Here is a 25,573-nt window from a genome sequence, read left to right as displayed (position 1 = left end):
ATAACAAGTCCTCCTTTTCCTACTCGTGCACATGCTCGCCCTCCTGCTCAGCACCATGATCCTCGAGACCCAAGTTGTCCATCTCATCGAGTAGCTCGTCGACGTTGATCTCGGGGTAGTCGTCGTCGTCCCCTTCGTCTCCAGTCTCGGCATCCGTGTCTTCGTCCATCGCGTTCTCTCGTCGCTCGATCGCCGACTTGTCCTTGAACAGTTGCATCTCGGCACGGAGTTCGGGATCCTCGGCGATATCGCGAAGGAAGCGTTCGTAGTCAGCCTCTGCCTTGGCTTGATCACCCTGTGCGCACAAACAAAACATGGTTCAGTACGTCTCCTTGAATTCTCCGGAAGGAAAGAGCTCGAGAGGCGACTTACCGCTCCCACTTTGCCGCGACCTTTCTGTTGCTGCACCTTCTCACGACCGAATCCAATGTGTTCCGCCTCTTCGAGGGATTCGCCACCTGCAGTCTTGACCATGGACCGGAGTTTCCAAGTGCGCGCCTTGCTCTTCTTCCTCCTGTTCGGGTACGTCTTCCTCGCGAGGACGACTTCTGGGATTCGACTCTGGTCCATCGTTTCGAACGCGTCGTTGTTGAAGTTGGAATTGGCGAGGTAGAATCCGAGGACCGTGTCTCCCGGTTTGAGCACCGCGCCGAGGTGCGTACGAGTGTGGAAGATCATGTCGGAAGACATCGTGCCTCCGACCGGGGACACCTGTGCGTCCGCCAGCAGGAACCGTCCACCTTTCGCCGTCTTGGGAGGGTGGCACGTCGGTTCAATGTCGAGTACGATAAACTCGATCGCCTGGGTAATGTCGGCGAGAGGTGGGAACGGGGACCTCCAGTAAACGTTGGCCGAAATGTCGGCGAGGTTGAGCGTGAGCGGATCGATCAAGTACAGTTGGTTGCCGACTCGGTGGCAGATGGTCAGTTGCGCAATGTTAGACAGCGAACGCGCGATCGTTTTCGGCATGCAGACAATGTCGTCCTTGCAAATCGGTACAATCTCGACCGAGTACGACTGTTTCGAGTTGGTCGTAGCGTTCTGCTGGTCCATCGAGATGAGCTGCTCGGAAGTTTTCGTTCTATTTTGACATACGCGGTAGATCAAAAGTCAGCGACACTATTCAGTTGCCGAGCTACTTCAAAAGACAGCTGACCGAACGGGCGCGATTCCGGTCAAGAAATCGGTCATCTTGATCGCGTGTTGCTTCGTGGCAAAGAAAAAGTTCAATCCGTCCTTGACTTCGGCAACCGAGATACAGTCTCGGTCGGCGTTGTGCTTGAGGATGAGCTGTTCGAGGTACAGGAAAGTACGCTTGTGGTCGACTTTCTGACGGACTTGAACCATTGCGCGCCAGGTGTTCTTGGCAGCGAGACGGGTACATTCGGGGCATTGGGCTCCCTGAATGACGTACTCGACCTCGAAGACTTGTTGGAGAATGGTAGACGTGAACACCTGTGCGGAGAAGGCAAAAGGGGGTGAGAAAAGGCGCCCAAAACAGCCCGAGGAGACAAGCGAGAGAGAGAAAAGACTGACCTCTTTCTGAATCGTCAGTTTGACCCTGAGCCTCTTGCTGTGAGGTTCTGTCCAGATGAACCCTGCATCGATCAACCTCACTTTGGCCAACCCTTTGAGCTTGCGAAGGCAGATTGCGAGCAATTCACGGGACTCGAGCTCGCACATGGTCCACATGGTCGGAGGGGAAAGGTAGCGGTTGCACCCTCGGCACCAACTGACAGTGGTCTGTTTCGGGATCCCCTCGGTAATGTCGACCCTGCAAAGCGAGCGCGCATGAGTTCGCTGGGTGTCCACGAGAGCGGACAAGCGGATGACGCGGGACGCACGAGTTCCTCAAGCAGTTGACACACAAGTTGGCACCATTGGGCTCGATGGGAGTACCGCAGTCTAGACGCGTCGAGAGGGGGGTCGAGAGAAAGTTAGCATCGCCTCGTCGGGACCTCAGATGGAGCCTGTGGAGGGTGCTGACCGGCACAGAGCACGTATGCTGTTTGACTCGCGGGTCCGACGTATGCTACTCCGTTACTCATTGATCGGTCGAAGTGCTGTGCGGGAATCAAGGGTGGCTAGGAATCTTGCAAATCAGCCTGGGCGAGAGTTCCGATAGCACAGAGGGCAGCAGCAGACTCACGAGAGGCTAGATCGAGCTGTGCTGTAGCCAAGCAGACGACACACGAGTCGCTCGGAGGTCGACGAGGTGATCGGGTAGAGGCGAAGCGAACGGAATAATCTTTTCAGCAAGAAATCTTTCAAAGTTGATCAATCATCAATCAACTCGACTCGAATCGCCGAATGCTCACGCGGCTGCCTAAGCCCGTGTGCGTGTCGCTGCCGGCTTCAAACGCAGCACCTACGCTTCCTGGACTCGTCTCGACCTTGCGGCCCGTCAAGCGGCTGTGGGTGCAACTCGATGACGAACTGAACCTCCTGCACCGCTTCTCGTACAAGAACAAGAACCAGCACAAAGGCGCACATTGGTGGAAGAAAGTGATCCACGTCGACCGCACGCTGCACCGCACGCTCGACGAAGTAGAATCGCTCCTCGCTCACTTCGGATGGAGGTACGCATCCCCAGTCTCGCGGTTGACGACCTGCTCCAAACAGACTGATCATCCGAGGTTTGTCAACAGCAAGGATTCGGACGACGTCCCTCAGGTAGGACGCGAACAGTTGGTTACTGGACTCGTGCACCTACCTCGTAGCATGCTCCTGCTCGAAAAGGTCCGAGTCGTCCGTCTCTTCCATCATAGTGGCGCCTGTCACTCACATTACTACGGTCATCATACCCACAGTCTGTGCAAGTACTACTCGATTGCGCAAGGTAAGTCGCTTGCCAGGTAGACATCTCGAGTAGTGCACCCTGACTAATCCCCTTCTTTCGCAAACACAGCATCCTCGAGCAGTTGATCGAGACCAAGGCATTCCTCGCATTTGCGTTGATCATAGTCTCGCTAGTCGCAAGATTGCACTCTCTCGTGCTCGTCATGCACGCAGAACTTGGCAAACTCACCTCGGTTCTTCTAAGCCTGATCGAAACGAACCAGGTAAGACATTCCGCTCATTTCTTTTCTTGATCAGACGACATCGAACTATCCAGCTGATGATGACTTGTAGCTCACGGGCGCCCTCGAGCCTTTGCTGGCCCGCTTACCGAAAGATCTACGAAAGTTCGTGACAAACCCGGCCCCGATCGAATTTCTCGTGCCAGACCCCCCAATGGCAAAACCCGATATAATATCACAGACAACAAGCGGTGACAATACTCATGGGCGCAACGACGACCTCGGTGCAGTGATCACTAGGAAACCACTCAAGGTCAAGACGGACGAACAAGACGCCCGGAGGAAGCGTGCCCTACCTCTCGACTCTCCCGACTCTGTACCTCCAGTTCCGAGTGTACAGCGTGTGGAACCTGCTCAGACCGAGGTGGAAGCGATAGCACCGCGCAAGAAGAAAAAGAAGGTTGCCGCATCCGATCAAGTCCAGCTCGCAGGCTTGAACACGATACCTGCATCTTCTCCGTTCGACCCAGTGGAACCAATAACAGTGGATTTAACAGCGCAGAAAGATCAACGTTCGGTCAGGGCGCCGAAACAGGGTGTGGTCGACGAGAAGCAGAAGAAGCAGAGGAAGGCGTCAAGCGTTCTTAATGACCCGACAGAGCCGATTGTGAAGAAGAAAAAGAAAAAGGTTCGGAAGAGTATGGACGAGATCGATGCCATTTTCGGTTGAATCCAGTACTGGTCCGGAACAAGCGCGATGCTAGTTGCTGCAATACATACGGATCCTCAACACTGGTCTCTAAATTTACGGATTTCCATCTATACCGAGAGCTCTACAGTTCCTCGTGAGCATGGGTGGAACTTTTCGGTGTCTCCAAATGCACTTCCTCGCTCGTTTCCTCGTCAACCATTTCTTCAAGGCTCTGCATCAACTCGTCGACTTCCTCGTCTGTCAAGCCCGACAGGAAGTTGTCGTAATCGCCGTTCTCGAGCATTTCTTCCTCCTCTTCGGAAAGCGAGTCTTCGGCCACGTTATCCACTCCTGGTAGGTTCCATACGGGCGTCTCCCACATCTCGTTCTCAAAGAGCCATCGCGAATTATCCTGAACGTCTTGCGAGATCGACGTTCGCGAGTGAAGGAGCGGGAACTCGGGCGAAGATTGAGCAGGGGCATGTTGAGCGAAATGCGAGAAGAAATGTGCGAGACACTCTTTGCGAGTCGAGAAATGTTCTGGTCGAGGCGCAGAGGTCGTGATCGTCTCGGGTCCCTTCGATTCGGTCAAGGCACGGTTCCAAAGTCCACCCTCGGTCGGTACGGTTCGCAACGGGGTCGAGGGCTGTAGCAAGAGTGGACTTGTCCCCGTCATGTTTGAGACGAGGTAGTTGATGAGGATATCGTCGCAGTTGAACACTATCGAAGCAAGTTGATAATCAGCGCCGCCATTGCGGAAGGAATGAATTGATGATGAAGGCGTACCGCTATCGACGTAATTTCTCAGACTCGACATCTCCTGTGAGTCGTCCCAATACTTGACGAGCCATTCCTTCTTGAGAAACGCCGCGTTGCTCAGGATCATCGAGTAGGTCGAGGTCGGTTTCGTAATGTAGTTCCATTCGCCTTCTTGTCCTGCGGGCTCAAACTCTCGCGAAGAGAAGCCGACGATCCTGCCCGGTCCGTACTTGTTTGCCTCGACAAACTCTTGGTAACCCCACTCGAGGGATTCCTTGCGCAGGACGATATCGTCGTCCATGATCATGACGGCTTTCGTCTGGATATGCTCGCCCCAATCGAGCACCGGCCTGAACCGTTCGTTCATGCTGTTCTTCCAACTCTTGCGAATTGAGACTGCCACGCCCGAGGTGGACAGCTCGTCGAGCGCGCGAGGCGAAAGGAATTCGGGAAGTGGGGTATCGACGTTCTGCCACACGATGAGGATCTGTCTCAGCGATGGTGGAGGAGTCGATGTGAGGTGCTTGAGCAAAGGTGGGAGCAGCAAGTCTCGTTGAAAGGTCGCAATGACCATCCTGGATCGACCAGAACGAGTCCAAAGTCGAGTTTAGCTCTTTTGCGTGGGTGAGCCTCACGGGCCCTTGTGCGAACTTGGACTTACGTAAACCCCTCGGTTGGGTCGATACCCAGAGTGGTTTGAGGGTTGCCGGCGGCATCTGTGCCGTGCGAGACGTGTACTTCATTGGCAGCAGCGGTGTTGGCTGAGGCCGCATACCCCCATGCGATTGCAACGATCGCCAGCGATCTGAGTACGCTCCGTAGAGAGCACAACATAGTCGATGAGGTCGCAAGAAACCGTTGTGGTGCGTCGACAACGAGAAAACTGCGAGACGCGCGCGCGCACGCGCGTAGCCGGTGTTACGGCGGAAAGGTTTCACCTGCGCGTGACTCACGAGAATGTGGAGTCTTCCAGCGTGCTAATTGATCTGGTAATTGGTCAGCATTTGAAAGAAGCAGTCCCAGCAGAAAAAGAAGGCCGCGGTTGGAGAGGATAAAAAAAAAAAAAAAAAAAAAAAGACCCGAGAGCGGATTGAACGCCCGGCCTGACGATAGAATCCTGCAAATCCCGAAAGAGAAACAACTGGAGTCGCCCGCTCTACCACTGAGCTATCAGGTCCTTCTTGAAAGCGCATTAAAAATACATTATACATAGTATGGCTTTTACGGCTTTGGAACTGTTTGCGGAACATCATCACATCACAGGTCAGAGAGTCAATCGTGGCGAGCCTTTCGACTCATAGAGCATGGACGAGTCTTTCGAGGGAATATTGATTGCGTTGCGGAAATGAAAAAACGAGATCAAAGTACAGGCAAAACGACATGGTGACGGCATCTAGTGGGAGTATACGGGTACGGAAGACAAGGGTATAGCGGTGTCCGATGGGCGCGAACCTCATCTCAGAGCGTAATACAGAATGTAGGCAGACTTGGCCTATCCATGCAGAGATCGGGTCAGTCACAAAGAGCGAATGAGATGTCGACGAACCACTGACCGATTGGACCAGATTCGGATCGCACGGCGATACCTTCGAATCTCCAATATTGTACCAGTCTCGACGGTTACGAATAAACGCGGTGCTGGAAACAGGAGTCATTGAGTCGAGAATCGGAACAGTGACGATTGGTAAGAACTCACTAGTGACCGCTGCTGAGGTTCCCGTAATGGTTCGTGACGCCGAACAAATCATACTCGAAACGCCTCGACGAGCCGTGAGATCCGCTCTTTTGATCCATTAGCGGAGGTGGAATGAACGGCGTAAGATCGAGGCCAGTGAGGGGGTAGTGAACCTGGGTTTCGATCTGTGCCGTCACACAAGCATGTTGTTAACACTATTCATGAGCTAAGGGATACATTGGTAGACCTCACCTTATTGCTAAAGGGCCCTTGGAACGAAAACCGTTTTAGGTGAATCACCAGGATTGGGGGCAATTTGGAGAGAGACAGTTTCTTGACGGCTTTTCGATTCTTTTTACACCGAGGACAGTGCCTAGATAGTAAATAACCAGTCAGCCGTGCCATGCAAAGAACTTTCTGAGGGTCGTACTGACCAAGCATCGTCCTGATCGAGGATTTCATCCTTCACGAACGCCTCGAGACAGGACATAAGCGTGACGCGATGCAGTCCGCGATGTGTGGGTATCGGTACAGATAGCGGCATGAAGGTGTTATAGGTTGTCGAGGTCTGTGAACCGGGAGAACTCAACAGCTTGGTCAGCTGCTGATGGGATTTTGCAGTGATTGTCACAGGAGAAACTCACCTTGTGGCAAGTCAGGCATCGCAGCTGATTGCGAAACTGGCCTTGAAAGCATTGAACGATGAAAGAGTCGTTACGCATCTTGTAGATCTGCCATTCGCGCTCGCTCATCACCTGTGGTGGGAGCGTTTCGAGGTCGTGTTCTCGCTCTGGCGTCATCTCGATTGCTGGCGGTTTCTTCAAGACATAATTGCAGTCTTCGTGAAGTCCGTCGAGTAAGAAGCCGAGGAACTCTTGAGCGTCTTGCTGGTCGGAGCTGCGGAACTGTGGTGCGACGCGACTGATGGCTTCTCGGAACGTCACTGGTGCAAGGTAGCTGTACTCTTGCGCCCAGAGCGCCCTGATCAACTCTCCGACTGCGTTTGCAAGCGCGCCTTTGGTTCCGAGAGGGTTGTACTCGTTGATGTCCTTGCGGTAAGCTCCGTCTGCAGGCAATCAAGTGTCAGCACCGCGCGTCAAGCGATTACTTTTCGTGAGGACGACTAACTGGTGAAGTAACGGGCGAATGGAATCGCAGCACTAAGGCACTGGATCGTCGAGTTCATATAGCAGGTGTTGCCGAGGTTTTTGAGACCGGTCAATCCAAGCGAGTTGTCATCGAAATTCATGCTCGTGGGGAACTGAGAATGCGCCGACGAGTATGACGGGATGTGCATACTCGAGAAAGACGAGTTCGATCGCATTGGAGCAGGTTTGGCGATGGGTGGCCGAGTCAGCGGTACGCTTGGAACGAGGGAATGGGGTGCGGGAACCGGAGGCGGAGGAGCTGGTCGATGAGGCCTCAGGGGCTGTCCAGCAGGCGGCGTCCCCCGCGGGCCGATCTGAGGGTAATCTATAGAGGGTCGAGCATAGTCGAGGGAGGTCTTGGAGTAGTCCATTGAGCCGCTGGTCGGGTATGTCCCGGAGTCTTGCAGGTCGCTCCTGGTACGGGCTATTGGGGTCGGTGATAGAGCTCCGTCGGAATATGCAGCGCCGAAAGACTTGTAGGGAGACTGTGGATGAGACGATGCCGAAGAGAGAGGCACGAACGGGTCGTATTCTGGAATCGAGCCATTACGTTGTAGCTGAGCTGCGACTGGCGGCATCGCTAGCCGAGGCGAAACGACACCAGAAGCGAGAACTCCGTTGCCTTTCGAGAAAGACTGTGGATAATTCGAACTTGAGGATGTGAATTGTCTCGCTGCTGGAGCATGGTACGGGATCGACGACGGAACCTGGGCGTTCTGAACATCAGCTCAGCTTGGTCACTGCGTAGCTAGCGCGTCCTGACTTACAGAGGATCCGAAACCGTTCTGTATCGACGATGGGTCTGATCCATTTCGACCGGGCAGGACTGCCGCTCTCCGGTTCTCTGCCTTCTTTGCCGTCACATCCGTGCTCGAGAGATCGCTCGGGTCTCCGCTTGTCGCTAAGCGCGCTTGTACAGCAGTTCCAGCGCTCCCAGCCGCACCCACATGTCGCTCCCAGGCATCCCAACCCCCTCGGAGAAGCATCGGCTGGCGTTTCAAGCTCTTCGTGAATTCGCGCTCGTAGATCGCAGTGATGAGATTGTACAACGCTCGCTGGGCACTCGAGGTGGTATCTGTCGGGGGCGCCTGAGGTAGGGCTATGGAGGAACGGTCGTAGACAACAACGAGATCGTAGAATTGGCGAGCTGAGAACAATGAGGACTCGTACGAGGGCGACAGGGAGAGAGCATCCTCGATTTGCGTGCTCGAGACCCTGCAGATGAGCGAGGTAGTGATCAGGAATTTGGCTACAATGGAGAACAGTGGGGAGGTGACGCTCACCCATCGCGCAGGATGATCGGCTCGAGACACACGGTCTCTCCTCGAATTCTGCCGGCATCGTACTCCTCCCGGGTTCTCACGTCCAGAATCAACACCCTCGGTCCTGATCCCGATTCAGCCTGTGATGTCTTAAGGTAGCTGAAGAAGTCCAACGGCCGGACTTCGAGGCTATGGGGAATCTGGAAAGATCTGGAAGAGCTGGCTGTCGGCGGAGGTCGCGGAGATTGCACGGCCGGTCCTGGCGTCGATATCGGAGGCTCTACAGAAGTCGCTGGAGAACTCGTCTGGCCGTTCAGACTAGCGGAAAGGCGGGCAATTTGTTCGGCTCGTTCGCGCTGTTCGCGCTCAAATGTTTCCTTGTCGAGCAGCGCACCCTTACCGGTACTAGCAGGCATACCAGCACCATCTAGCCGGGTGGACGTGAAAAATGGAGAAGCAGAGACACTGCTGTGTGCGGACGAGCTGCCTACTTGCTTTTCGAAATCGTCGAGGCTCGGGAATCGGTTAGGACTCGGGGGTTCATCGTCGACTGAATAGGTCGAGCTCGCAGATGGTACATTGGCGGCTACATTGGCGTTAGCTGACGGACGCAGGTTCCGGAGACGCGCCGAGAGATCCGAGGTATCGCGGTTCTCAGTCGAGGTGGCAGAGTAGCCATTCTTCTGCCCAAGTATTGGTGGTGCGCTTCCGGTACGTTCACTGAAGCTTTCTCCGGCGAGTTCAGTCGTTGTAGAGCGAGGGCTCGTGGGTGGTGTCCGTCCCGTAGATAACCCGACCGGCTTCGGAGGTTTTGCGGGAGGGATTTGCGTTGCGGAACTATCCGTTCCGTTGGCCCGAAATTTCGTACTCGTCGAATGTGAAGGGGCTGGTACAGCGGAGGTCGTCCGGTTCGCAACCTGAAACGAGGTCATGCCTGTCGCTCCATTCGCTCTCAAGTTCGCCAATCGCTCAGCAACCGTCTGTACTTGACCGCCCGAGGGTGTCGTTATAGGTGGTGGGCGAGTCGGGGGTAGTGAATTCTTCGGTGGAGAGGTAGGAGGTCTGCTGTTGCGCGATAATGAGCATTGTCTCGCTAGCGCATGTTCATGCGGACTTTGCGAAAACCGACGCACGTAGGACTTCCGTATCCGTCTATCAGATCTGAAACGCTGTCCTGTCGCGCCCGAGTGTCGACTGGCGGAGCACGTTGTGCGCTCGTCTGGGATTTCGCACTACTCGCGGCAAGGCGCGCGTCTGCCTCTTCAAGCCAGCTCACCACTTTCTTGTTGACGAGGGCGGCATCTTTCAGCATCTACAGGAGAGTTCGCACACAGATGAATCAGCTTCGTACCGTGCAGGCAAGAGATCTATGTGACCTACGGCTTGTAGCTCGAAGAAGGCGACATGGTCTCCCTGGCGTTCGGCCTGCATCCCCGCGTATCGGTGATGTTTGGTAATGATATGCATGATCCTGTATCGCAGATAAGCCAGGGAACGGCGTTAGAACCCGGATGCAGCCCCGCTTGAGGACTCGCATCATCACGGCCACGACCCTCTCGCTCCCGCTGGCATATTCCGGTTCAACTGCAACTGATATGATTCACCGATCTCATCACGATCGTGCGCTGGGCCTTCGAGCAAGCCCGGCGCTTGCTCCCGCCGAGTTGTTTACCCCCATCTATTCCGCAGCAAGACCCCGACCGACTCACCCTGCTGCCTTTTTGAAGTCTAGATACGCCTCCTCGACCTTGTCGTGTCGTCCTTCGTGACTGCCTTCGCGCCAGTGTCGCTCCGCGGTCTCGAAAGCGACCTTGGCCGTCGAGATCCAGGTCCTGATCGAGTACTCATCCGGAGAGATATTGGCGAGCTGCTCCCGGCTCGATTCTCGAAGCTCTGAGAGCGACCTTGGTGGCCGCTGAGAAGACATGTCGGACGTAGCGGGATGAAGGATGACGAAACACGCTTATGCATGTCGCGCCGAGTCAATCGTCACGTGCCTGGTGCAGCTCTAGCTTAGCTAATCCTAGAGAGCAGTCACTTCAAGCTGAATGAGCTGTCAGAATGGATAGCTTTGTGTGCCGTCATCAAACTATCGGGTTGTACAAATATATATACCTTTTTTTTAGTGCCTACCCACTATGACCTGATAGCTCAGTGGTAGAGCGGGCGACTCCAGTTGTTTCTCACTCGAGATTCGCAGGACTCTATCGTCAGGCCGGGCGTTCAATCCGCTCTCGGGTCTTTTTTTCTTTTTGTCTCGCTCGCTTTTTGTCGTGACGCTTCTTCCCTCGCCAATTCTGCAAGCCTCTGCAGATCTGCGGCCGCTCAGCCGGCCATGTTTGTCTATGTAGTACTCGCTCATCACTAGTCTGCCCCAGGTCTTTCCCTCTGTCGATCTGGTGCGGTGGACCGGGCTGGATTCTGGAGCTTTGATCCGCGCATGGTTCTTCTGCATTACTAGCATTCCACTCTGTCCTTTTAAAGCTAGGTATGCGGTTACCTACAAGTGTGCAGCGAATCTATAAGCCTGACTACTCCAAAATTTGCGAAGCATTCGTTCTTCTAGAAAGTCTTGTTCATTCGTCCATTCCGACTGCGCTCAGCACATCGTCTAAGTAGTTGTTCAAGGCAGTATCGAGCGCTGGTTCTGCCCTGCAGGGAGTATTTTCTTGCTTGCCATGGGAAAAGCTGGAGCGCTATGACAACCCCTGTTTCTGCGCTTTGTTTTTCTAATCCTCCACTCTCGCGGCTCAGAAGAACCTATCGTCATCTTAGGCATGCGAGTTTGACATGCTGATGAACCATTCTGGAGTGAAGATTTAAAGCGAGTTAGACGCGACTGCAGGCCACAGCGAATATGAATAACGTCTGCATTGTACGCGCGGGCGAGTCTGTGCATCTATTTCGAGATTCCTGGACGGCACAACACCTCTGCAACGAATTTCAGGGTCGACTTGACCGAATTGGAGCAACGAACTGACATACTGTGTGTCAAGCAGACGCCGTCCATGCGCACATCGACACCTGCAGACTTGCGATGGCAGAAATCTAGCCACGCCTCGCTCAGGAATCACCCCTAAGAGATTCTTCCGCAAGTGCACAATCACAACCTGAACAGCCGGGGTCGCAACGACATCGCCGCGCAACATCCCGTGTCTCAGATTTCCGGCAGCCTATCTTACTTCACCCAGGCTAGACAGTATCCGATACAATGTAGACTGCGTCTGAAATCGATCAAGAGTGAAGTTCAGTACGAAACCGGATTAGACGAAATAATTTGGGAAATCGAAAGTTTCTCGTACAACTGTATCAACCCACTCCGCCCTCGACGCTTACGAACATGGGCAAGAACAAGAAAGCCACGAGTACCTCCGAGCCTAGCGCGCCCGGCTTGTCGAGCTTCCTTCTCGCTCAGGCAGACGGAAAAGATTCGGCTCTCGAGGACATCTTTGCCCACTCGGTAAACTCTCTAGACTCAGAGGCAGGACAGGGCAGACCGCACTGACATACGATTCAACTCTTCAGAGTGGACCTTCTCTAGCGTTCCAGCCGAAGCAGCCAGAGGAGAAGAGCGAAAAGAGCAAGACGAAGCCGGCGCCTCCGCCTGTCGCCGAGCAGGATGCCGAGATGGGAGATGCCTCGGCCGATGAAGATGAGGTGCTGTCGGAAGTGGATGTAGACTCGGAGGCTTCGCTCGAGATGCCGTCTTCCGACGAAGATGAAGACGCAGAGGACGGACTCGAAGAGGCTTATGCAGCGAAACTTGTGGCACAGAGGCTCAAAGCTGAAGCCGAGGGTATCAAGAACAAGAAGCGCAAGGCAGAAGACGAACTCGATGAGGAAGAAGACGAGGACGACGATGAGGACGACGGCGTGATCGATATCAACGCTCTCGTCTCAGGATTTCTCGCTGGCAAGGCCGGAAACAAGCAAGAGCCCAAGGGCAAGAAGGAAAAGACAGTGGACCCGAAGAAGCAAGAGAAAGCGAAGCGACGTGCCGAAGAGAGTCCAGATGAACGAGATGCGCGAACAATCTTCATTGGCAACGTACCGAGCGAGTGCTCAACCTCGAACGTACGTTATTTCGCTGCTCTCGTCGCTTGATAGGAGCTCAAATGGTACCCTATCCTATAGTCGCGCAAGAAGGCCCTGGTTCGCCACGTCCTCCAGTCACCCGCTCTCATTGCCGCACTTCCTGCCAACTGCCCGCCACTCAAACTCGACTCGATTCGCTTCCGCTCCATCGCCTTTGCCTCGAAGGTTTTCGGCCGAAAGGCGAACGCTACCGGCGCAGAGGGAGAAAGCAATTCGGCAGATGCTGGAGGTCGAGGACGCAAGCGCGCCAAGGAATGGCGAGAGAACGAGGGAAGCGATCAACGAGGTGTTCGCGGTGGATTCAAGGCTCGCGAGGAAGAGCCGCAACCGAGCACGAGCAAATCTGGCGCCCTCACCGACGCACAAAAACGCCGGGTTGCGTTCATTCGGGGCGAGCTCAACGAGCACAAAGCCGCCTGCAACTCTTACCTCGTCATTCAGGCCCTGCCGGCCGATGTGGAAGGCATCGAGACGAGCGAGATTATCCAGCTGCTGGTCGAGCACACCAACAACAGCGTCTTCGACGGCTTCACCCTCCGGGCCGACCACGTCCGACCTCGTTCGGCCGCGGCCGTTCTCGCTGCAGCCCAAATGGCTGCCAAGCCGAACCCCAACCTGATCGACGTGCCTAAATCTGCCGACGCCGCTGCGTACCAGGTCTCGGCCACAGAAGCGCGCCGCACGCTGTTTGTTGGAGGACTCGACTTTGCCGAAACCGAGGAGAACGTGAGGAAGGCGACCGAGGCGGTGCTTGTGCGCGAGCGGGGGGAGATCAAGGGTCAATACGTTGAGAACGTGCGCATCGTTCGAGACGCAAGCACCGGGCTCGGCAAAGGTTTCTGTTACATTTTGCTGACGGTGCGTCCTCGCTTCCATTCCGACCGCACTCGTATATCTGTATTCTGATCTGCATGCGATGCTCACCTCTAGGACGAGCAATGTGTCGACGAACTGCTCGCCTTGCCGCCAGGCAAGAACCTCAAGATCTCGAAGCGCAAGGTCCGCCTCGAGCGATGCAAGACGGCGGCGGCAGCGGCCCGTTCGAAGGCGTCGGCCCGTTCGGCCGTTGCCGGAGCAGCACCAGCGACGAAGGCTGGATCTGCGAAAGCGCCTGGCCCGCGACGAGCCGTGCCGATTGCAGCGCCGCGTGATCCTTCTGCCCGATCGCGCCCGTCGCTTTCGGCCAACGAGCACCAGGCGAAGCTCGCCGAAGCGCTCGCCAAGCTCGATCCTACCGAACGCAAGAAGCTCAAGGCGATCGACCCGGAGCGACTCGCGCGACGTGCAGACAAGAAGAAGCAGAAGGTCCTATCTGAGCGATTCGAGCGCAAACAAGCGAACCTCAGCAAGAAGGGAGGTGCGGCTGCCGGTGCCGGCGGTATTCTCGGCAGGGAGAGCAGGGCCGAGGAGCGGAAGAGGAAGGAGAAGAAGCGCATCATCACCCAGTCGAAGAGTTCGATCAAGAAGAAGAAGCAGCACTAGTCGTCTACTCCCAGCATGATGCATTTTTTCACCGTCACCGTGATCAAGGAATGATTATCCTTTTTCTGCACGGACAGATCACAAGCGTTGTAGAGAGAGGGAGAGATAGAGACTGCGGAAAGAGGCATTCGAGCTCTCGCTTTACAGCGGATATATGTGCCCTGGCTAGCACAGGATGTAAAAGAGCAGCTTCGTGCTCGCGAGCCTGCCAGAGGCTTGACGATGTATTCGATCGAGACAATATGAATGTTGGTTAGCAGTTCTACTTTCACGCTTCGTGCACGCACTCTCGCTTCGATCGCTCTGTCCGATGTTTGCCCAGAACAATACAAACTCGCCGTACCGGTCTAGCCAACCCTCGCAAGGGTTCGGTACGCCGCAAGGCTCTTCCTTCGCTCAACAAACGCTTCATCAACAAGCCCCGTTCGGCCAGTCGACGTACCCGAACGCGTCGCACGGTGGTCACTCTGGATTCGCTGGTCCCCAATTCGGCGGGGGCAATAGTCATTTTGCGGCTGGAGGTGCTGGAGCGAGCGGTTACGGCAGCCAGTTTGGATCGGGCAGCACGGGTCCGACTGGCGCAGGATACGGCTCTCCTTTCGCGCAGAACAGCATGCAAGGCTCGATGAATCAAGGGCACCCTGGCACTCCGAACTTTGGCGAGGGCAAGAAGCGCAACTACCTACCAGGCTACCTTTCGGGAGGAGCAGCTGCTCAAGTATGTCCCCACAACACCTGAATGCCTTCTGTATCAGTATGCTGACAGCTTCTCGTGAATCCAGCCCGAATCGACTCCCCCTCAAGCGATGCACAGCGATTCGTGGGACTCTCCCGCACGCAAACCTTCGCTGTCGACTTCGCCCGGTGTTGCTCGCTATGGAGGCGGAGGCAGTCTATTCGGAGCATCACGCGCAGAAAGGTAAGGGTCGATATGCTCATCAGCTCTCCAGACGCTGACTGCTTGCGAGAATGCGTCACCAGCACTCCCGTCAAATCGCCCAAATTCGCGCCTTACGCTGCTTCGCCCCGGAATCCAGCATACCGCAATGAGATGGAAGAAGACGCACCACCAACTGCCTCTCTCAACGAGTTTGACTCGGTCGATTCATCACACCATGCCGAAAATTCTGCAGCAGGGTCCGTCTTGCATTTCCTTCTCTCGCGGGTACGCGCGCAAGCTGCCTGAATCTGACAACCTCGAAATCACGACAGCTCGCGATCACAATCTGATCACCTTGCCTTGTCGCCATTCTCGGCGTCCGTCTCGGCCCTTCCGCCCGTTCCATCCTCGAGTTCGACGTCCTCCTCTTCCTCGACGACTTACCCTGTCAACGTGTTTGGGTTCCCTTCTTCTGCACTTGAACTCGTGCTCGATTACTTTTCCCAATTTGGCGAGATTGTCTCGAAAACTCCATCTCAGGAAGGAGGGAACTGGGTCACGATCGTGTACGCGCAACCGTGGTCAGCCGCTCGAGCGGCACGCAAGAATGGAGAGATCCTAGGAGGGGTGCTCATGGTTGGAGTCAAAGCATTGGACGAAGACGGTCTGAGAAGGGCACTCGCTTCGGGTGAACCGAACGGAGACAACTCGCAACATGTCCCTTCGCATCAACCGGGTACGAGTACACCACGAGTAGGCGGAGGTGGAGGAGGAAGTACAATCGGTCGACCAGTACAGGTGTTTGGACCTGGGTCGGCATTCAAAGCCGCTCCGACCCCGACCAAGAAAGGGTTCTTGGGACTCGGGGGAGGGACCAACGTGGGTCCACAACGTACAAACGAAGGAGGTCATGACGCACATGCGAGCTTGTTTGCCGAGAAGAGCAAACAGGCGACCATGCAACAGAATCAGGGACAGAAAGGCATGCTTGGCAAAGTCTCGGACTTGGTCTTTGGGTGGTAGATAGTATGTTATCCGAATCTCGACTATCGTGCACGAAAGTATGCGCTCGCCCGTTGAGGCCTTTGTATCCGAGAGAGAACGACTGTGAATGCAAGATAGAGAGAAACCATGACAGACAAACTTCCAAATGAGAGCGACGAGGCAGAGATACTGTGAATATGGACCGAACGAGTGGAGAGAGGCATGGTACTGATGGTGAAGAAAGGCACAACAGCTGTAAGGAACGGATCTCTGTAAGACGGCATAGGGCAAGGAGCGATTATAAAGGAGAGGAAAAAAAGGGCTGTTTAGGCGTTGGGAACGGAGAGGCAGACAGCGGTAGTGAGCGCTGCAGCAATGAGTCCGTAACCGGCAGCTGCGAGAACGATATCTCGCTGGGCTTGGGCGATAATCGGGTTGAGCATAGGGGTGAACGCCTCCCACACTCGCGAACTCTTGGGCAAGACCACAGCCGCAGGGGCAAAGTAGAGTCCTCCAGGGGTCGATGACGGGCGTTGCGAGCTCGGCGTGGTCGATTTCGAGCTCGAGTCGGCGACGGAAGGAGCGCGAGGTCCGAGGGGGAAGTAACCGAGATCGGGAAAGGAGAAGGCGGAAGAGCGACGGCTGTCCGGACTCGATGCGAACGTGTTCGTAGTGGGTTCCCGGGTCCTACCGCCGGCGCTTTCTCCATCGAGACCGGTTTTCTCCTTCTCGTCGCCCGAGAAGACGGATGCGCCATTCTCGGCAGAGTCATAGTTCGACGACCAGGTGGTCTGCGTGCCATGCATCGACGAGGAAGAGTCGGCGGAAACGTCACGGGCGAGCTCCCAGGGGTACAGCTGACGGTTGTCCTGCAAGTGACGCGAAGAACCAGTTCAGCTTAAGTTCAGATGGGAAGACAGCTTGCGAAAGAACGAAAGACGCACGCCAAACAGATAAATGACGAGGCAAGTCTTGCGCAACCCTCCGACGAGGACAACGACACCGAACCACCAGAGAGGGATGCCGATTGCGCGGTAACCACGATGCGCATCGAGCCGAGTGCAAACGACTGCCAGACCAAGTCAGCTCGAGGGCAACTGGCAAAGACAGTAACGTGAACCTGGCACTCACTCGTCGGGATCAAGCCAAGAAGGTACGTGAGCGCTCCGAGGAAGATGGCGAACCAGCCGCGGTTGCGATCCGCATTGCGCGAGACCTGCTTGATGAACGCCTTGAACGAGATGGCGAGACTCTCGCTCGACTCGTGGTGGCACTTTTCGAACGCGGCCGGGGGCAAGAAGGTCTCGCTGATGGGCGCAGCGGCGGACGCCTGGGTAACGTCTTTGATCTGCGCATCGATTTGACGGCGCAGGTCCGACGGGACGTTGAGTTCGAGCGGAGATTGAGCGGCAAAGAAAGTATCGACCGCAGTCTTGAACGACGCTCCGAGAAGCAGCGATTCATCCTGAGGACGGCTTGCCGGGGAGTGGGCGTTGTAGAGCTTGGTGTACTCTTGCATCCACAGGTGGAAGTAGAGGTTCTCTGCCGACTTCTCCTTGAACGCGAGGTAGTCCTCAAAGTCCCGCAGAGTGAGCGGCGGGGTGTAGCGACCTTGCAGGACGTCGTCGAGTGTCACTTCGCACAGCTTGACCCGAGCACCGCGAACCTGGCGTTTGACGTTCGAGAGGTCAGCGATCCAATAACCCCAGCCACTCGGGAGGCATCAGGCGCTGCCATGCCCGTATACAGTACGACTTACCTTGCCAGCGGTAACACCGTTGTATCGCTCTCCCGATGCATGACGCTTCTCCAAGCGTTTCTCGATGAGCTGACCCGGGTGCACGAGGCGATTCGGCGCATGCAGCAGTTCGAGGAGGCGGTAGCGGCCCGTCGGAGGTGCAGGCGGCAGCGGGCGAGGCGCAGGAAGGGCAGTGGCAGACATTTCAGAGCACGACGTCGAGGCGAGCGAGGGATCAAGCGAAGACAAAGAAACGGGAAGAAGCTGCGGCGGCTTTTGGGCGATCTTCCGCAAGCAAAGCGGCAGATGCTACAGGAAGAGAAGCGAGTACCCGGGTGGGATAGGCGACAGCGGCGGTGAAAGCGATCCGGAGAGGGCGATACCGAACGAGGACGCAGGAAAAGAAGCAAGATCAAGCAAGATCGCCAAAAAACGACGACAAGACTTCTCCGCGTTCAGGCACATATCTCGACCGCCTCCGTTTCACGTTCTCGTTCTCGTTCTCCGCCTGCTTCCTGGCGCGCCCGGCAGGCGCAGCTGCCATGCTCTGACATGGTGGCTTTTGTAACGGCTGTGAATTGCTGCTACGGCGAGCTTGAAAGCCAAACGGTCCACCGCACGCTACGCTGGGCCGCTGGATTTCGGAAGGGACCTTCTCATGTAGATCCACTCTCGACCCGGGCGCATATGTGCGGGTGTCATCGCGAAGCACGGGCACTTCCCTATTCGAGCGAGTCGAACTCGGTTGTTTTAGCCTTCGCGCGAGACAACCTTTTTCTTATTCTTGAGGCCGTGTGGGCTCTTGCTCGAGGTATGTATGCCGAGCTCCGGGCTCAAACTGCTGGAAGTTTCCTTTTTTTTTTTTTTGACTGATCCTCCGTAATCGCCAGCTGTACATCTGCTTGTGGGTAGCGATCTCGAGCATAGATCTCTTTTAGCGCAGAAAAGGACAAAGAAACTTCCAAGACGTACGTGCAGAAACCCAGAGAGAGGGTGCATGAGAACCACTGTACAGAAAGATCGACTGCTCCCTTGCCGCATTGGTCCAACCTCCAGGCTTGGCTGCGCGACATGCCGGGTCAAAACTCACGCAGTACGCTACTGGCAGACTCGAGTACGGTATCAGGGGGAGCTAACGTTCCACGGCCCGTAATGTGTCTAGTCGTCCGTGCGTGAGTTTTTCCAAGGGAGAGCACTGCCGAGCCTCTCGGCTTACGAAAGCCGTTTTCTCAGGCATGCTCCATATGCATTGATCTACAATAAGAATTTCTATCTGCCACCAGAGACTCCGTTCGAACCTCGTGCAGCCATTCCTGGCATGTTCCTGAACAGAACGAAACAATAGTCAGCCTGCCGAACTCGTGATTACGTTTCAGGGAAAAGAGTGATTCTCGGAAGCTTACAGAGTTGCAGGTCCACCTGACATGGCTGCCGCACCGACTGAATCGTCGGTCAGGAGCGGTTGAGCATCTCGGGTTTTGCTCGCCGGAACCACCGTCTCGGGTGCTCTCGTCCCGGACGATTGCGCCATTCCAATCTGTCACAGCCCACAACGCCAAGAAGCGATAAACCGCGTCAGAGCAGATCCTCGACCTGAAACCAGTGGATCCTTGAAGGAGAGCTGACCATGTCTCTCTCTTCCATAAGAGTCGCTTGACGATATTCAGCTCGAAGGTTCGGCACATTCGTCTTGTGGATCAGGTTGCCGTGCACTCCGGCTTTGTACCAATCGGGTCCGAGCCAGTGTCGTTTGATCTCCATCTCGAACCCAGACTGAACGCACGAATTGCGCGCAAGTTCACACATGTCTGTCAACCCGATCGAGCACCACAATCAGTGCGCGATCAACCACAGGCGAAGGAGGGATACTGCCGTACCAGCTGGGGACAGCTTGTAGATCTGCGCTGCAACACTGTACTCTTCGAGGAGCGGTTCCTGCGAGCGCCAAAAAAAATCAGACCTCTAGATCCATGCAATTGACTCTCGATCTTGACACATACCTTGGTGAAGTGAAACTGCAGGGGGTCGTCGGTGCTGAGACTGACGTTGAGCCCAGTTCGGAAAAAGTTCGGAAGCGGGTTCCTCTCGTAGGTGAGGAAAAGCGCGTTGTTCGAGAGCGGTGACATGGCGATCTACATCACGAGTACGGAATGAGCACGACCGCGACCGTACAGGCGAGAAGGGCGATACTTACGCCGATCTGTTTGAGGTAGTAGAGGTATTGCAGAGCCGGTACCTTGCGGAGAAGGATTCCATGCGAGATCGAATGCGATGTCAAGAAAGCAGAGGTGAGGTGATCCGTGTCGCCTGCTTCACCCGCATGAGGTCGAAGCCAGAATGTGTCTGAACGTGGCGAACAACCAGGTTGTCAGTGGCTGGCACTGCAGATTCGGATCTCGGAATACAGAAAAGAGCGTACTGAATCCTCGTTCGTGTCGCCAGTTGTTCAGAGACGTAATGTTCGCAAAGAGGTAGTACAGCCAATAGTTGTATGGCGGGTTCTGAGTAGTGTTCCAGTCCTTCGGGAGCGGGAATTTGCGATACAATCGGCGTTCCGCCTTGGACTCGTCGTCGACCGAATCGAAACCGACGACACGCTGTAGGAACACGTGCAATTCTGGGTGCGAGGTAGGATCCGCTGTGACTTCAAACAGCGGCTGGAAAATGTCTATCGTGCGAAGACAGGGTCAGCACGAATCTCAGACGGGAGCGCAGGACCAGCTTACTTCGCACGACTTCTTCGAAATCATTGACACCTCCACTTTTCTTGAAAATGTCGTACAGACGCGGAATCTGAATGAGCCACCGCACGTTGTCCGAGAAGAGCTCGTTCTTGACAATCCATTTGGCGAGCTTGTCCCATTCTTCCGTGTTGCTGTCCGAGCGATCCCAATTAGCGATTGCTACAATCGATTCAGCTCAGACTTCCAGGGCTGAACATACCGGCCGTAAATCGAGATCCGATACTCGGCCATCTGGTATTTGCTCTGTTGCATATCGGCGAACAGCTCTTTGGTGATTTCCGCGAGATAACGCCCCTCGATGTAGCTGGACGAGCGAAGCGTCGTTGTCAGCGTTTTCAAGACGGGTTTGAACGAAGCAGCTTGGGTCACTTGTCAGTTTTGAGAAAGATCTCTCGCAGTCGTGACTCTCCGAGAGGATTATACTACAGAGGAGGCAGACAGTCAGGGGTTGAACGGGAAACAGAGTCAGTGCGCGTGATCGCTCACCTTGAGGTTGAACTTGTCGAACCGGTGGAACGAGTCCTGGTGGGCATGCATGTCGAGCGTGTCGATCGACAGGTCGTACGCGGTCAGGTTGAGAGAATCAAACACCTGACGCAAGGTCAAGTGTCGATCGTCACGGTAGATGACCACTTCCTGTTGAATCGAGAGTCAAAACGTGTTGCGCTGGACCAGACACGAGACGAGTGAAGAGCGCTTACTTCGGGACAGCGTTTCATCTTGCTCTTGATGAAGCGTAGCATGTGTTTCTGGTTCATGCTGGCCGAGTGATGGATGTGGGTATCAACCTACAGGGACCGAGTGTGAGCGATACATATAGACAGTCGAGCTGGAAATGTACGAACCTTTCGGACATTGTAAAAGTCTCGATGAGAAACTCGCTGAGTCAGGGCGTGCTTGAGTCAGTTTGCGGGTACTTGTTTCGCGGTCGGAAAAGTCTACCTACCTTCATTTCGGCAAGTTCGCGGTACTCGTTCAAAAGAACGTAGAGGTTCCACTTCGACTCCAGATAGCGTAGACGACGCCATGCGAATGATTTCGCCGGTCCGTCCGAGATGACCGACAAGACCTCATCCAAGTCTTGGAAGTATTCTTTGATCGTCGGCACGGTGTAGAGTGGCTTGGCGCTGTCCGAATCGGATTGTTCTGAGCAGGACAAGTAGCATGAGTGCGCTGAAAGCAGAGTAGTGGACCTTAAACCGGTCGTGTAACGCACCTTCATTGTAAACCTGGTAGACACCGTTCGAATCGATCGCAAATCGTTTCCTCTTGCCTTCGCTCTCTTTCCCTGGCACTTTGGCCAATGCCTTGTTCCAGTCGAACTTTCTGCGCAACGCCTCCTTCTCGGCAATCTGCTCTGTCGTGTCGGTCGAGTCAAACGCGAACGGGTCGTGCTCGGCGTTTTGCATCTCTTTCCAGTGGGGCGCCGGAGGTGGCGGGTAAATGTCCCACTGTTTGAACTCGGCGGGGAGGTTGGACGGCAGGATCGACGAGGTCGAGGCGTACGAAGGCGAGGTGGTCGGATCGAAGCGTCCATCGTAGTTGGCGGGATTGTCTTCGAGTCGCTGACGCGAAAGCGACATGTACTTGTCACGCAGGTCGAGGCAACGCTGGAACGATGAGTACAGCGCTTTCAGTTCTGCCGTGATGACCTCGTTCGGGTTTTCTGACAGACAGTGCGATCAGCCTCGACGCTCGCGGCGAAAGATCTCGATAGACCGTTCAACTTACGCGCAGTGAAGCCTTCATCGATCTCCTCTGCATCCTCGAGTTCGGGATTAAGATGGGGAGGTCCATGATCTACGTAGGTCTCGCCTCCGATCTCTTTCGTTTCGGTGCGATTGCGACGTTTGGCTGCATCTGGGGACGACAGACCGAGGTTGGCAATCCTGGGGGAAGTCAAGTCTCCTTTGGCGCGGTGACTCGCAACCGAGTCGGAACGAGGCCTCGAACCATGGGCAGTCGGAGCTTCGGCAGTCGTCGCAGGCAAGGCAGTGCTCGCAATGGTCAGGTTGGCGAGGGTGAGTCGATCGACGGACGGCGGCACGGCGATTGGTGCGGCGGCAATCAAAGACGGATGGAGCGCCGTCGGAAGTTCAGACTCGAAGGCACCCGTGTCCTGGCGAAACACGCGTAAGCGCATGGCTCATATGTCGAGATCAATCACAGACGGGGGCTAGCTCACAGTCAGGTGGGCTCTCTCGGCGCGGTAGTCGAAGAAGGGATGCTGAGCGGCTGCAGGCGAAGCAGGGCGCGACGGCAACGGTGACGCTGCGGGCGAGTTGCCTGCAGAGCTCAAGTGGCGTGCCAACGGCGGTCGCGGCGTGTCTGTCGGTGACTCCATATCGGAGAGTGACGAGTGATCGACTTGATCGCTTGTGCTTCTCGCGCGCGGCAAATTATTGATCACCCCTGTCTTTTTTTACTGATGGACACTCCGCCGTCAATTTTTCTTTCGCTAGCTGTCCGGGCTTGTACTTTTTGGCGATTCGTGTATACATGATCACTCAATGCTGCTCGTCGCCAAACGGCCATGCGGGGCGAAGGCCTATCTGATTATCCCCGCGGAATACATTGCTGTTCGAAGGAAAGCTGTCCCGCGAGCAGTACAGTGAGTACAGTAAGCACCGAGCTTGCCCGCACGACGCGCTGACGGCCGCATGTATGTACCGAGACAGTCGGGAACCAGATTCAGAGGCGGCTTGTGTTTTCGATATTGCCAAGGTTTTTTCGGCGCTGGCTCCAGCCGAGTGAGTCGCTCGCTCACTCCTTTCTGTATCCTCCTCCCTCTTCACCGCCCTCAGCTGCTTCAGGATGCTTTCGACTCTTGTGGCTGCATCGCTTGCCTCTGGTGCCCTCGCGCAGTCGTTCACGCCGCTCGCATCGAAGCGGTTCGATTACAACAACCTCGTTCGCCCGTTCCTCTCGGCTTCGTCTAATCCTTGGCATGACTGACCATCGTCCTGCGGTAACAGCCGTACCAAGCTGACAACACGACTGGAGTGCGAGGCGGCCAATTCGGCTACAACAGGTGCGTCAGGCTCGCCACTGCTCGTCGAGGCGAGAGCGAGAGAGAGTTCCCCTCGTTCAACACGGGGTAGCGTGGGGCTTGGCATCTCGGATCCGATCGCCACAGGAGGGATCCATTCGTCGCTCTGCGTCCTCTTGCCTCGACCCTGCACCCTTGCCAGAGATCGCCTGACACATGAACTGACCAACTCTCGTCGTCGTTGTTGCCCGCCCTCTTCCCCGCGCCTTCTCTCTTTGTAATCTTTGCACCGCCACAGATGTAACGCGACTACTGAAACTCAAGACTCGCGCTGCCAGACTGGTACGCTCTCGCCCCTTCCATGACGAAGTCGTCCTTGCGCACCCCTTCGTTGAAGATGGGCGAGGATCATGGCTGACCGTTCCCCTGCATCTTTCGCCTTTCGCACTCTACATCACACCCTCAATAGCTATCATCAATGCCGTCGATGACTTCTGCCTTTGGTGAGTCGGTCACTCCACGGGTCTGAGCGTCGCAGCTTCACTGACCTCTCATGTTGCGGCTATCGCCAGGGCGCCTCCCGAGCCTGGAGCCGAAGTCGGCAATGTCGAGGGAGAGATGGTGGCATGGTGCACGAAAGAAGGTCACGGTACCCGCATCATCCCCGAAGGAGCACTCCAGGGTGTGCAGTTCATGCGAGTACGTTGATCCTCGACATTCATCTCCTTTCTGTTCTTTCGCCTGTCTCGTGTCTTGACACTGCTCCTCAGACCCCGCATTACGTGCAAGTCGTCGGTCAGATCGACCAAAGCAAGATCAACATTGACCCCTCGGACTACGGAGGAGAGATGGTGAGCCTACATCCTCTCGCTGGCCTTGCCCTGTTCACCCATCGTGGGCTCACGGTACCGGTGATTCGTTTACAGGACCCTCACGGAGCCGATCAACGTGGAAACCCGCTTGGAGGTCTCGTCTTCTCGAATGCGTTCGGATCGAATAGCACCACGAGCGGAACGACCAACTCGGGTACTGCATACCAACAGGTCATCCAATGGCACAACTTTATGGGCGGAGGACAGTTCTGCTTGAAGGCGTGCGACCCTTCGTACGAGCTCGGATACGCCATGTAAGCGGCATCTCCGCGGCGTTTGTCCTCGATTTTCCAATCGCGGCGGCGGCTTATTTCTCTTCTTGACTGTGCGATAGGTGCGAGCACATCTTTGACCGCATCGGTTGTGTCTACAATGCACCGGCCGACTACCAAGCGATCAACGGCACGTTCCAATCGTGCCAAGGAGACGACCAACTCTACCCCGGAGTTTACGTCGAGAACGGCGCGACCCGCACCTACACGCAACCTCCCGAGTCTCTTGGTCCGATCTCGACGTGAGTGTTGTCCTGACTCCTGATCCGAACAAGGTGCGATCCATACTGAACCCATTTTCGCTTGGACCGGATCAGCATCCCCTACACGCCTTTCACTCCCTCCTCCTCGTCATGCTCGACTTACCAATCTGCGCAGCTCTACACTGCTGCTGCTGCTATTGTAAGCTCATCTTGTCAATCCTAACGAGACACGCGAATTGATGTGTCCTCTCTCCCTCAACAGGCCACTTCGTCGAGCTCGGCTGTCTCCTCGTCGGCCTCGACTACCTCTGGCGCCTCATCGGCCGCATCGACCGGTTCGCAATCTGGCTCGCAATCTGGATCGTCTACCGCGACCGCAATCAACGGCGCTGCGACTTCTCAAGCTGGATCGAATAACAACACGAGCGGTGCCGAACAGGTCAAGGTTGGAGGCTTGGTCGCCGCTTTGGCCGCTATGGTGGCGTTCGCATTCTAGAAGCATATTGCTTACACTCCTCTAAAGCCAATATTCGAGGTTCGACTTCCCCATCTACGGTCCTCGTTCCATAACCCTTCTTCACCTACCGCTCCTTTCCCTTGTTATCACTAAACTTGACTGCTGCGAGACCACCGCTTTGAGCGCTTCGCACTCTCGACTCTTTGCATACTTACAGACACTGTTCTGGTTCGTCGTTGGTACAGTAAACACGAGTAGTTTTCTTCACGGTTTGGCTCTCTCCCCCCATTTGGTCCTGTCTT

The 25,573-nt window shown here is 55.5% G+C and overlaps 9 protein-coding genes across 9 annotated transcripts; 4 read left to right on the top strand and 5 right to left on the bottom strand.

The window, feature by feature from the left end:
- Window positions 1-19: 19 nt before the first annotated feature.
- NMD3 (ribosome-binding protein NMD3) lies at window positions 20-2,048 on the bottom strand (the record flags this gene model as incomplete). The annotated part of the gene is made up of 6 exons (XM_076676978.1): window positions 20-295; window positions 373-1,081; window positions 1,157-1,455; window positions 1,537-1,774; window positions 1,845-1,905; window positions 1,988-2,048. 6 exons carry the CDS (start codon window positions 2,046-2,048, stop codon window positions 20-22), a joined length of 1,644 nt encoding a protein of 547 aa, XP_076535960.1.
- A 262-nt stretch (window positions 2,049-2,310) lies between these two features.
- Window positions 2,311-3,750, top strand: JCM15063_003933 (uncharacterized protein; the record flags this gene model as incomplete). The annotated part of the gene is made up of 5 exons (XM_076676977.1): window positions 2,311-2,579; window positions 2,649-2,739; window positions 2,811-2,839; window positions 2,909-3,062; window positions 3,133-3,750. 5 exons carry the CDS (start codon window positions 2,311-2,313, stop codon window positions 3,748-3,750), a joined length of 1,161 nt encoding a protein of 386 aa, XP_076535959.1.
- A 103-nt stretch (window positions 3,751-3,853) lies between these two features.
- On the bottom strand, window positions 3,854-5,304 carry JCM15063_003932 (uncharacterized protein; the record flags this gene model as incomplete). Its single annotated transcript, XM_076676976.1, has 3 exons — window positions 3,854-4,431; window positions 4,498-5,045; window positions 5,132-5,304. 3 exons carry the CDS (start codon window positions 5,302-5,304, stop codon window positions 3,854-3,856), a joined length of 1,299 nt encoding a protein of 432 aa, XP_076535958.1.
- Window positions 5,305-5,923: 619 nt separating this feature from the next.
- On the bottom strand, window positions 5,924-10,482 carry JCM15063_003931 (uncharacterized protein; the record flags this gene model as incomplete). Its single annotated transcript, XM_076676975.1, has 12 exons — window positions 5,924-5,962; window positions 6,024-6,108; window positions 6,167-6,330; window positions 6,398-6,518; window positions 6,580-6,713; window positions 6,790-7,211; window positions 7,274-8,000; window positions 8,061-8,508; window positions 8,577-9,620; window positions 9,689-9,867; window positions 9,936-10,026; window positions 10,265-10,482. The coding sequence occupies 12 exons, from the start codon at window positions 10,480-10,482 to the stop codon at window positions 5,924-5,926; spliced, it is 3,672 nt and encodes a 1,223-aa protein (XP_076535957.1).
- A 1,413-nt stretch (window positions 10,483-11,895) lies between these two features.
- On the top strand, window positions 11,896-14,132 carry JCM15063_003930 (uncharacterized protein; the record flags this gene model as incomplete). The annotated part of the gene is made up of 4 exons (XM_076676974.1): window positions 11,896-12,015; window positions 12,081-12,629; window positions 12,690-13,508; window positions 13,581-14,132. 4 exons carry the CDS (start codon window positions 11,896-11,898, stop codon window positions 14,130-14,132), a joined length of 2,040 nt encoding a protein of 679 aa, XP_076535956.1.
- Window positions 14,133-14,442: 310 nt separating this feature from the next.
- JCM15063_003929 (uncharacterized protein) lies at window positions 14,443-16,035 on the top strand (the record flags this gene model as incomplete). The annotated part of the gene is made up of 4 exons (XM_076676973.1): window positions 14,443-14,850; window positions 14,915-15,051; window positions 15,114-15,269; window positions 15,345-16,035. 4 exons carry the CDS (start codon window positions 14,443-14,445, stop codon window positions 16,033-16,035), a joined length of 1,392 nt encoding a protein of 463 aa, XP_076535955.1.
- Window positions 16,036-16,322: 287 nt separating this feature from the next.
- JCM15063_003928 (uncharacterized protein) lies at window positions 16,323-17,938 on the bottom strand (the record flags this gene model as incomplete). The annotated part of the gene is made up of 4 exons (XM_076676972.1): window positions 16,323-16,865; window positions 16,941-17,065; window positions 17,128-17,662; window positions 17,756-17,938. 4 exons carry the CDS (start codon window positions 17,936-17,938, stop codon window positions 16,323-16,325), a joined length of 1,386 nt encoding a protein of 461 aa, XP_076535954.1.
- A 1,065-nt stretch (window positions 17,939-19,003) lies between these two features.
- Window positions 19,004-22,822, bottom strand: JCM15063_003927 (uncharacterized protein; the record flags this gene model as incomplete). The annotated part of the gene is made up of 17 exons (XM_076676971.1): window positions 19,004-19,058; window positions 19,138-19,271; window positions 19,328-19,542; window positions 19,612-19,669; window positions 19,735-19,866; window positions 19,929-20,077; window positions 20,154-20,402; window positions 20,461-20,609; window positions 20,678-20,782; window positions 20,848-20,900; window positions 20,965-21,114; window positions 21,180-21,266; window positions 21,324-21,359; window positions 21,425-21,624; window positions 21,695-22,144; window positions 22,210-22,597; window positions 22,664-22,822. The coding sequence occupies 17 exons, from the start codon at window positions 22,820-22,822 to the stop codon at window positions 19,004-19,006; spliced, it is 2,769 nt and encodes a 922-aa protein (XP_076535953.1).
- A 470-nt stretch (window positions 22,823-23,292) lies between these two features.
- On the top strand, window positions 23,293-25,310 carry JCM15063_003926 (uncharacterized protein; the record flags this gene model as incomplete). The annotated part of the gene is made up of 10 exons (XM_076676970.1): window positions 23,293-23,388; window positions 23,454-23,509; window positions 23,766-23,809; window positions 23,937-23,970; window positions 24,040-24,166; window positions 24,238-24,318; window positions 24,394-24,593; window positions 24,674-24,853; window positions 24,929-25,013; window positions 25,077-25,310. The coding sequence occupies 10 exons, from the start codon at window positions 23,293-23,295 to the stop codon at window positions 25,308-25,310; spliced, it is 1,137 nt and encodes a 378-aa protein (XP_076535952.1).
- Window positions 25,311-25,573: the final 263 nt, after the last annotated feature.

This window comes from Sporobolomyces koalae, assembly GCF_050403365.1.
Source record: "Sporobolomyces koalae JCM15063 DNA, S_koalae_JCM15063T_v1_ctg6, whole genome shotgun sequence".
Lineage (NCBI taxonomy): Eukaryota > Fungi > Basidiomycota > Microbotryomycetes > Sporidiobolales > Sporidiobolaceae > Sporobolomyces > Sporobolomyces koalae.
The sequence above is the reverse complement of the archived record's forward strand: the minus strand, read 5'-3'. Positions and strand labels throughout refer to the sequence as shown.